The 11,282-nt window shown below is 37.6% G+C and overlaps 1 protein-coding gene across 1 annotated transcript in view; it reads left to right on the plus strand.

Annotated features, from left to right (window-relative positions):
* Positions 1-11,282, plus strand: part of LOC109912753 (short transient receptor potential channel 4-like) — a 53,488-nt gene that overhangs the window by 30,526 nt on the left and 11,680 nt on the right. Inside the window, exons 2-3 of the mRNA XM_048598313.1 lie at positions 5,718-5,857; positions 7,659-7,981. Coding sequence (XP_048454270.1) covers positions 5,744-5,857; positions 7,659-7,981 — 437 coding nt within the window. The 5' untranslated portion in view covers positions 5,718-5,743. The remainder of the gene's footprint in view (positions 1-5,717; positions 5,858-7,658; positions 7,982-11,282) is intronic.

Below are 11,282 nucleotides of genomic sequence, written 5' to 3' on the forward strand. Positions count from 1 at the left end.
GCCTGCTGTGTTCATCCAGCCCTGCACCTTGTTGTCTCGGATTCTCCAGCATCTGCAGCTCCTACTATCTCTAATGTTGGATACTGTGTGGTGAGTTTGTAAGTGTAGACTGAGTGAGAATGGTCAGTACTTTCTTGTTGTGGGATATCCTGTTTCATACGATCTGCTAGACTTGGGATCTACTGGCTACGTACCTGGCATCACACCAGCACATATGTCGCAATACGTCTTGGTGTGATAGTCAGAATTTGTTTCTGTTTATCGTGATGTTGATGTTGATCATCACTGTGTTGCTGCTGCATTGGGCAATGTGAAACACTAGGCTTCACGTCAACATTTGAGATACTTTATCCTTCAGGTGTAATCAGTTTCAAAGACAGGACAGAGTCAATGTGCCTCATTTAAAATCTAAACAATATTTGACAGTTAACAGCTAATCATCATCAACCATTCTCCTTGGAAATGTCTCTATCATTCAGAGTCTACTTGCTGGCTCATCAGCACTTTTTGTCAAACATAAATGTTGTTTTCTTATTGTATTTCTTGCAAATTATCCAGGTGAATGCAAGGGGATAATCTTCAACAAAATGTCTTTTTTAAAAGGTGCACTTAGCTTCAGTGCCATGGATTAATGAGAAGAAAAATTACTCAAGGCACTTACTACTGATCCAGTTACAGTGAATCCCCTTCAACACTGATTGCCTGGTACAGTCATTGATTAGGTCTATGTATGGAGAATATCCACTTTGGTAAATTAACAATTTCAAAAGAGGAAAGGAGAAAATTGAATGCTGAAAATCTGTAAATTGACTTGGAAAGATATTTTTGTTTGGCTAGTGGAAGAAAGAAAAAAGATAGAAACCTGGAAGAAGGGTGAAAATTTAGAATTGGTTTGTGGCATTTGTTAAAGTTAAGCACCATTACAGCTTGCTTCAACTTTCTATGTAGTTCAGCAGTAAAAATGAATAGATTGAACAAAAGCTTTGAAAGTGTAAATTTTAGGTTCCTTAGACCCAAGTCACATGTTATACATTCCAATTTTCCAGAATTTTTCACTACAGAGAATAGATCAATTTAAGGCACAGAACAGAGCACTGCAGGTTGCAAATATTATGAGGGATAGACATTAGCATTAAATGCCACAACCGAATTGCGGAAAGTTAAATTATTGAAATGCTGGATGCAAACTGTGGTTGTATTGATAGATTTCATGCTAGGAAATTGAAATTTATCACCTGCCATGCATTTAAAAATTGCCCTTTAAAAGGCAATAAGTTAAAGCTGTACCACAAGCAGCTTTATTTATAGCTTTATTTTCTCATTTCATTTCTATAATTTGTCATACACGATGTAATCTGTTCTGTGGTTTAAACCAGTGTCTGGAAATTTACAGATGCTTATTTTTAGGCATTGCAGCTGAATAGTGAGGCTCGAGATGTACCTGATAGTGGGTCTTTACTCATTTTTCAATGCATATCGCAAGGTAAGAATAGCCAGTCAGAAAGAAGACCAAGATTAAGCAACCTTTACATTGCAGCAGTTCTTAAATAAGTGAAGGGAAGGCTCTCGCTAACTGAAGGCCTGAGACTGGTGGAAAGGTTAAAGCCCAGGGGATGGAATGAATCAGAGCTGGGGTGGGTGGAAGTGCAGAGGGGGAATAGAGTTGCAAGGAGGGATTCAGCAGCTGAAGAAAGGGTATTGCAGTCAGGACGGAAGGCTGGAAGAGAGGGAGCAGTCATGTGTAAGGTCAGAAATGATGACAGTCTGGGGGACTGTCAGGAGCAGTTTCAACTTTTTGTTTAATCTGCTGTCAGGAAAATCACTGCTCCTTTCAGGTCTACTGGCAGGCCAGAAGTGAAAAACTTCCTGTATTATTAGCAGGTAGTTCTGAGGTCTAACTTAACCAGGTGTAGCTACGTCACACTATGTGGGCTGTTTCAGGGAGGTCAGATTTGAAGTATGAGCCTCAAGCAGGCATTAAACCTCTTACTTGCTTATGTAAAAGGACAAAAAAATGTATTTCAGGCATGAATGCTGAATGCTTGGTATTCCTTTCCCAATGAAGTTGCATCTAAGCACTCAAATAAGAACAAAATAATGTGGGTGATAGAATTCTGAAACAAATAGAAAGTGCTGGAAAAACTCAGCGAGCCTGGCAATATCTGTAGAGAGAGAAACAGAGTTAAGGTTTGATAATGACTCTTCACTATGTACTTCAGTCTCAGAACTCTGTTTCTCTCTCTACGGATTCTGCCACATATGCTGAATTTCTCCAACACTTTCAATGTCTGCTTCCTGATTGCAGTATCAGGGACCTGGAATGATGACCAATTTCAGGAAAATTAAGTGCAGCAATATTTATAGGCGCAGATGCTTTTTGATACTTTATCAGCAGAGGCTTAGAAATAATTCTGTGTAACATTTGTACACAAAGCTTACTATTTTCATATGAAAACCCTTTTTCTGATATTTTCTTGATATAAATTATTAACCTGTTAACACTATTTTAATTCTATTAGTACAGCTAGAAAAATAATATACCTAAATTTTACATGACTGCAATACATACTTATACACTGTTCCCACTGAGTAATTTCTAAGATTGTAATACAAGTCATGTTCAGGCACTAATGTTTTGTAACAAGGTAAGCAATGCTAATTGTTGCTTTATGGATGCCCCATACTTTTGTCTATCATGTCATCTGCCTGTGTCACTTTGTAGCTTTCTTCTCTCATCCAGGTAATATAGTATATTCGCCAAATTAGTGACAGCTCTAAAGTTGTATATATTACACTTTATTCCTTAATGTAAATCATCGATACGTAATTGTGATAAAGTCCAGTGCAAATCCCTAAGGAATGTCACATGTCACATCCAACCAATCAGAGTACATCCCTTCTTCCTTCATCTCTGTCCCCTCCCTCCAAGCTAATAATAACTCATGTCACACCATTGCTTTCTAATTCTGTGCACTTCCATTCTTGTTGATAATCTCATGGTTTTATTAAATCACTTACCTGTGACCTGAAATCCAGCAATGATGCTGGATGTCGTACCAGCATAGACACCACTTCCCTGGTGGCACTACTATTCAATAAAGCTGCCAACCTCCCAATGACTGTTCTTGGCAGATTGTTCTTCTGTCACTGGGAAGGCCTGATTCCTGAGAGAGCCTGCCACTATCCAATTAAATGCCTGATTGGTACTTAACAACTGACCTTCCCAAAAAGAAGTGTAGCGGGTTCTTGATGTCTCTCCAGCTAGTCATTGAGACCAGTGCCACCTCCATTAACTACTGTCCTCTATTTCTCTGTTGATAGATTCCTGTAATTTCCCCACAACTAATGTTAAAGTAGCAATTACTTTTTTCCCCTTAGGTATGGATTGACATTTCTGAGTTTTTAATCCAAATGCATAATTCCTGAATCTAGTATGCTTTGTAAAAGTAAGATTATTACATTCAATTACCAAGCATATTTCTTTTAATACTTTGGGGCAGAAACTATCAGATGCTGGAGTTATCTGTCTCAAATCCCATTATTTTCTACATTACCATTTATTTAATTATCTACATTAAATGCACAAAGTTCCTCCCTTGACTTATTTTTATGTTCCCTTGTACTGCTGGTATTTTGTCTTATTCCTTCACTGTGAAAACGGATACAAGATACTCATCTGCCATTTCACATTGTCCTTCATAATCTTTGCTGTAACCACCCTTTACTTCCCATTCTCCTTCACCATATTCTTTCTCCTAATATATTTCGGAAATAATTTGCTGTAGCTATGCCTGGTACAATTTATTTTAGTATTTCCTCTTTTGCACCATTTATTACTTTTGTTGTACCCATTGTTGCTTCTTATAGCTGTCCCAGCCAATTAATTTTCACTTCTCCTTGCTTTTGTGTAAGTCTTTTAGTTCAGCTTCTTGTTTGTTGTGGTTGCTTAATTACACAAGTGGAGCCTATGCCTTTTAGGGGTATGCACTGGTTTTATCAAAAACTTGTTTGAATATTTCCCACTGCTTGTATGTAGATTTACCCATTAAACATTCAACTCTGTTCACAACTGCTAATTAATTGCCCATTTTTGTAAAGTTGCCTCACTTCAATTTGAAATTTCAGTTTGTGATTCTCCCTTCTGCTGTTTGTAGGTTCTAAAAATTAGATTTTGGTTGTAAAAAAACTAATCTATATTTATTTTCTTTAAAACCTCAGCATTTACCATATGAGCTGTTCTGCTTTTCCTAATCTTAAGTGAAAAATAAAATCTCCATTTATAAAGATGCTCTGATTATGCATTAACCCTCCACCCCCACCCAATGATGAGACCATTATCAGGAAGTCTGTCGTTATTCAAAAAGCTCTTTGTATACATGCACTTTTTCTCTTGACAATAGTATCTTTATTCATGGTGAAATTCTTACGTTCACTTCCTTTGCTATTATATAATCAGGAAATTCACGCTTTCCATCCATAGTCTTCACTGTATGTACACTGCCCACATGCACTTGGAAATATTACCCCATTGCATCAAGACCATTGTACAGATTTGTTGGTAACCTGTAGTTGGAAGGATGAGACTTGTCACATACATCACTCCATTCCCTGTATCACAGACATTTAGGTTAGAAACGTTGACTTAAATGCAATGTATCTATCCATTAAATTAGCAGATGCTTTGTTTGCTAGTGTTACGTGTGGTTTGTTGGATCTCTGAACCATAAGATAGCTGGTTCAAGTTTGACAACCGAAATATAGGCATAAAACCCAGTTGACATTCCAGCACAGTACTGCTGAAATGCTGCACTGTCAGAGGTCCTGCCTTTCATGTGAGACACTAATACGAAGCCTCCGCCTTCTCTCCAGTGAATGTAAATGGTTTTATGTAATCATTTTAAGAAATGGGAATTTCTGTCTAGTGTCCTATACAATATTTATCATTCAATATTAAGGATTTTTTCAGTGGTATAGACGTACACTTTCCCCAGTGTGCAAATTAGGTGGTTGGAAACTTCTGTCAGTTATAAGGGACATTTCCATTCTAATACTGGAGTATATTCGTAAAGCAATTTTGCTTTATTGGCATAATGATAGCAGTGTTCAGAAAACACCAAATAGAAATCCTAACGGAGCTTATTTTTTATTACATTGTGGCAAGACAGTGTCTTTCTAAAATCTGTCTAAATAACATAACTCAAAACTTTAGCATGTATGCTGAAATCAAATTTGACTTTGCCACACAGGTGGTAGTCTGGGGGAATGAAGCAACCACCTGTTTATAGGATGCACCTGATTTTCGTTTCATCGCTTTCAGTGGAATGTAAACCAGATGGATTTTATGGTGGATAGGAAGCTTTCTCTGCCAGATTATGAGCAGACATTAAAGACCAACATCTACCCATTATTCTTAAAATTATTAGCAGAAGCAGACCACCCTTATGCACTTGTGTAATGTGTATTTGATTTTTTAACCAGTCCATTATTTTAGATTTATTGCTTATTATTCTGAAATAAACCCTTCAGAACTAAATTACTTTAACTGAAAACTAATATTTTTCTGTTACTTTCTCATAATCTGAGAAATTTCAAGCAGACAGAAGGATAAACAGATGCAGGAGTATGAATTTGAGTCAGTTAATTAAGGGACAGCAAGCTGGGTCATTCACAGCTCAGAACTTACACTTTCAGATGCTTTTCTTTCCCTTTGGCCACAGGTTTCATTTGGGGTGAAGTAAAACAAATGTGGGATGGTGGACTTCAGGACTACATACACGACTGGTGGAACCTTATGGATTTTGTAATGAATTCTTTATACCTAGCAACAATTTCTCTGAAAATTGTTGCCTTTGTTAAGGTAATTCCTTTTTCAGTTATCTTGTTCTTTCTTAGCAACTGAACATTGCGATAACTTCTGAGGAAGGGTCACCAGACCCAAAACGTTAACTCTGTTTTTTCCTTCACAGATGCTGCCAGACCTGCTGAGCTTTTCCAGCAACTTTGTTTTTGTTCCTGATTTACAGCATCCACAGTTCTTTCGGTTTTTATTGCGATAACTTCTTGGATTGTAGATGCAGTTGAGTGAAAATACTGATTCCAGCAAGGTTACAAATGGGGTAATAAAAATAAATCAAAGCACCAAAACACTTGTTTAATTTATCTTGGTGATACGTAAAACAAAGAGGAAAGGGCAAGTGCAATAAAGAAACAGGTGAAAGTGGGAATTTTAGTAGAGAACAAATAAAAACTGGAATCAAAGAGGAGCTGTAGTGCAAGGAATATAAAAACAAAACAAGGTGAGGAAATGGAATTGAAAAGAGGAAAAATAAAACAGCTGAAAGGTGAGAAAGAAACACCTGAAAGTAACAGGTGAAGAAGAGAATACAGATGTAAAGAATGGGCATTTGTAAATAAAAGTGAAATGAGAAACATTAATAATAGACATGATAAGAAGAAGGCAGAAAGAGAGAAGGATAAACTGCAAAGAATGTGAAATTTTTCTTTGCTAGTAACATTGAGCATTACCCATCATGCTCAGTTGACTAGGAAACATTTCTAGTAGATTCAGGCGCAAAAAAATGAAGCACTGTGTATTTCCATCTGTGGGTTTCTACTTTTACCACAACTAGGTTTTCAAGCTTTGAGGATAGCCCTTCTGTACTTAGCCCGTATATACTCACAATATGTGATATACCTCGCCACATGCAAATACTTAAATCTTAGCTTTAGTTTGTAATAAACCATGATTATTTATATAAGCTTTAATAATGAACTGGATCACATTATAAAGCTGAGGATATGTTAGCTCATGAGGTGTTTAAATGTAATTCTTGGTGTGCAAATATAATTTTAAACACAAGCATTTCAATTCTTATTTTATGGAAATTTTGAACCGACATTTGTATATTCAACATTGCTTTATCGTTCTTTGACAAAATGTATAGTTTAAGCAGCTTTGCTGAACAGTTTTAAATTTCTAAAACATTATAAGTAACCAGATTAAGTAGTCCTGCTCAAAACTATCTATCAAAATATAGAATTATACTTCTGCAAAATCAAATACTTTGTATCTATCAAATGCTTATTTTGAGCTCTATTTTCAATCTTTAACTCAACAGCATCCTGTAATTGAATAGGAGTTTGAAGAAAAGATTACCCCACACATCATTTCCAGATCAATTAAAAACAATGATTTTCACAGCAGTAATCATTATGCTTTCAAAGAAATAAGATATCTTTTTGAATTTAAAAATCTCTAAAAATACAATCTATATATCATACAGTACCTGTAAGCACCCAGATACTACGCTTAACAGCTGTTGCAATACATCAGTGAAACAGTAAGAGAAGGCAGTCGTTGAGTTTGTCATTTGTGGTTTGATGATCGCGTCGATGACAATAATTTAGCTGCAAATCATTATGTTCTTGTATTTTGAAATTGATATCTAATATATGCTAATAACTGTAGACTTTATATTTAGACTGCATAAGTCAGTAAAACAAAACAAGCGTTTCTCTAAACAGAGATTATTACGATCATTTTCTGATTTGTACAATGGACTATTTTATTTTTGGGACTGATAAATAGTCATTGACCTTTTATCAAGCTGATCGAAGTTGGTATGTGTTTTATACTGACACTGTTATTTTGTTTAAAGTACAGTGGTTCACGTCAACGGGAGGACTGGGAAATGTGGCATCCCACCCTAGTTGCTGAAGCATTATTTGCTATTGCAAACATCTTCAGTTCCCTTCGCCTAATTTCACTTTTCACTGCTAATTCTCATCTGGGACCTCTCCAAATATCTCTTGGACGTATGCTGTTGGATATTCTGAAGTTTTTATTCATATACTGTCTGGTGCTACTAGCTTTTGCGAATGGTCTGAATCAATTATACTTTTACTATGAGACAAATGCTGCAGAGGAACCAAATAATTGCAAAGGAATAAGGTGTGAAAAACAGAACAATGCCTTTTCAACGTAAGCATTTTTATTTTCTTTTGAATTGCAATTTATAGTTAGATATTCATTACAGTCATGAATCTGTACTAAAATTTCCAATGTGCATTGTTGTCTCACAAGAGAGCATGCATTAAGAAAAATCCCTTCACATCTAAACATATTTTGCATTGAAACAGTAAGGGACATTCTGTACACAAATGTTTTATTTTTACTGTTGAACCAGTACTGTAATGTGGTGGAGTGGGGGGAGGCTGGGAATTGAGAGGATGGTCTCATAAATAGACTTTGTGCTTTACTGACACAAGGGTTATCCATTAGTTTATAGTCACACCATGCCAGAATTGATGGAGGCTGTCAGTGACAATATATGAGCATAGTTTACTTTGAAACTGCATACTCAGCACGGTAGGCATGCCAAATGGGTGTATAGAAGATTATTACTTAAAATTATCTGTTTCAAATTGATCACCATGATGGAATTTTTAAAATGTTTGAACTTTGTTGAATGCGTTTAATTTAATTTGTTTTTGACCTTTTTCAGTTTTGTATTTGTCTGAATTACAAAAGCAGCCAGCATGGCTAATAGACTGACATTGCAAAATGTTACTGCTGGCTGTGAAACCATATTCTAATTGCAGCCTTCAGAAGAAAGGGAATGAGGGACTGAATCTTGTCTTAATGGACTGAGTTTCTAAAATGTTTTGGCTGTGCTGTTTTAAGATGTTTCATGGAGGGCTTCCTGCCATAGCTGATGGTGACTTCACTTATGCAATTTTCCACTGCTCACATCATTAGTTACTTATCCAATCTGTCTTATTCACTTGTGACGTAATGAGGTAGAATTGGTTACTACTGCTGGAACATCCAACAAATTGCGCCTCGGGCACCATATTTCAACCTCAGCTGAGCATCATTTCAAATACTTGGAGCCAGGAACTACCCTTGACAACACAAACTACCCTTGACAATGTTGTTCTCAGCATTTATCATTAAAGATATGCTCCAGAAAGGGAAGCTAACACCCTGTTTGTCCAACAAGGACCTAGAGGTCTTGGTGGATGGGGTGGTCAGCAGAAGTGTAGTGCTCTTTCATCCAGACATAGAAAGGAGGTCACACCACTATATGTAGCCATCTTGGACAGAGGAAACAATCTAGGTCAGTTTGGTATCCCAGGTGAAAGAAATGCCCAGAAATACCCTAAGGATAAGTGCAGTTTTCTGTCTCCTATCTTACACTCACTCTAACTTTGACACTGTACACAACTCCCACCAAGTCATCAACTCCGACTAGTGCATGACAGATCTCCAATCAATGGTTCTCGTCCTCCCAAACTATTAACCACGTTCCTGCCATCTGAACTTCCTACTCACTCAGTGGGAATCCTTTCAACACCCGCTAACAGCCCTTACAAACATTTTAATCACACTCAATGCCTCCTTCAGTCTCGTCACACAACATCACAAGGACAAAGGTGGACAGTGGGATGGTCGACAGTTGTGTGCTCAATGCCCCCATATCCAGAGTCAGCAGGTGTGATTCTTTAATCTGTGAGGGACAGGCCTCCACTTGTGAGTGAGGTGAGGCCTGTCAAGGGACAATGGCATTAAACAAACACACAGTTTAAAGACATCTCGTATCACTGAATTCTGGATGTGAACCGTCTAGACTAAAAGTCTGGCCACAAACTTGGCCATCTCATCTAACATTTAAAATAAATCCTAGTAAAGCTTGTGAAACACAAATAATATCAGGTGAACTGTAAAATTTCACCTTTGTTCCACAATTCATAATCACCCTCCATCGTGTTATAGTTTGCACAAGATCCGGAAGCTGTACATTTCACACCTTAAATTGTAAAATATTCACACCTTTAGCTTATATGGAATGCTACCTTTCTTGGGTACTGTGTCAGCTGAGGGTGAGGAAAGGAACCTTTATTATTATTACCTCATTTAGAGTCACCCACCACGTGTATTCCATATGGCTTAAGCAGCATACATCTGAATCAGGTAACAATGTGAAAGATCCACATAGAGACATCCCATTGCCTTCCTTGTCAGAGGCCTTCATGTGCACTATTTGAATAGTGTTTGTGTGTGCTGCAAGTGCTGAAAGACTATATTATTGAGAAGCTCATTTTATTTCTGATATTGCCACATTCATATGAACATTCCCAAAGGATCCAGACACACGAGCTGTTGACCTCCCTGTGTCCACGGCATTGAAAGCGTCCACAGGATGGATGAGAAACACAAGCATCTGGAAACCTGGAACCAGCATCAATCTCTAGTGGATGTTGTGTAGTCTCCTAATGTCAATCTGCAGCCACAGATGCCTTCCTAATGCGATGAAATACCGGAGAGTCACAGTTGCTTGTCATCCATGGAATGCTGTGTGGATGAGGGACAGTGGTATTGTACTCTGTTTAAAGATAGTAGAACACAATGTTGTAATGTCCACTGCATCTATAGTGCAGCAATTTCCTCTGATATTTAGGGCCATTGAGGGCTATAGGGTGACTCCTCAACAAATGTTCCCGGGTAAGTCAGACTAGGTAAGGGTCGGGAAGAGCTTTGTGGCCATACAGTACAGACAAATGATACTGCTTAATCCTTGGAAAATTTTGCCCCACAAAACTGGTGGACACAACAAGGCTATGTGACAGATGATGAGGATCTTTGACAGTACAACATTGCGCCAATTAGGGACATGAGGATGTCCATCAGAAGGAACTACCGTGCAGCAGTGTCAACTAAAGCGACCCCAGGCTGGACCTCTGTGGGAACTTCTTTGAACAGTACTGAGTTGTGTGGCCCTCCTTCAATGACTGTAAATGTTTTGATGCTACAGAGACCTGCTTCCACTGTTTAATCCCAACTGTAAGTGCAGCTTAACAGTACTTTTCTGCATTTCCTATCGTTTAATAAGACTTAAGATCATAAACTGATGGATGCTTTCACAACATCTGATTCAATCATAATAAAGTATCTTGTTAGCATGGACATTACAGAAAGAATAACGATCAATCAGACATAGTAGAACATTGTATGGTACTAAGGATGGCTAGCCTCTTGAGTTTCATTCTTATATTGCAACTAATTGACAGTCAGTCATGCAGCTAATGATAAAACATTAATATATATTTTAAAATGTGATAATGTATTTACAGTGAAGTTTCACACTTGCCACCTAGGTGCTACCAGCAGGTTTCTTCTTCTTTTCCCTCCAACTACATCTGAGTACAGTCCAAGGTGCCACAACTGGAGTGGAGGGAGCCTGCCTTATAATGGAGCCTGCCTTATAATGGAGCCTGCCTTA

Source organism: Rhincodon typus, chromosome 6, assembly GCF_021869965.1.
Source record: "Rhincodon typus isolate 14 chromosome 6, sRhiTyp1.1, whole genome shotgun sequence".
NCBI classification, from domain to species: domain Eukaryota; kingdom Metazoa; phylum Chordata; class Chondrichthyes; order Orectolobiformes; family Rhincodontidae; genus Rhincodon; species Rhincodon typus.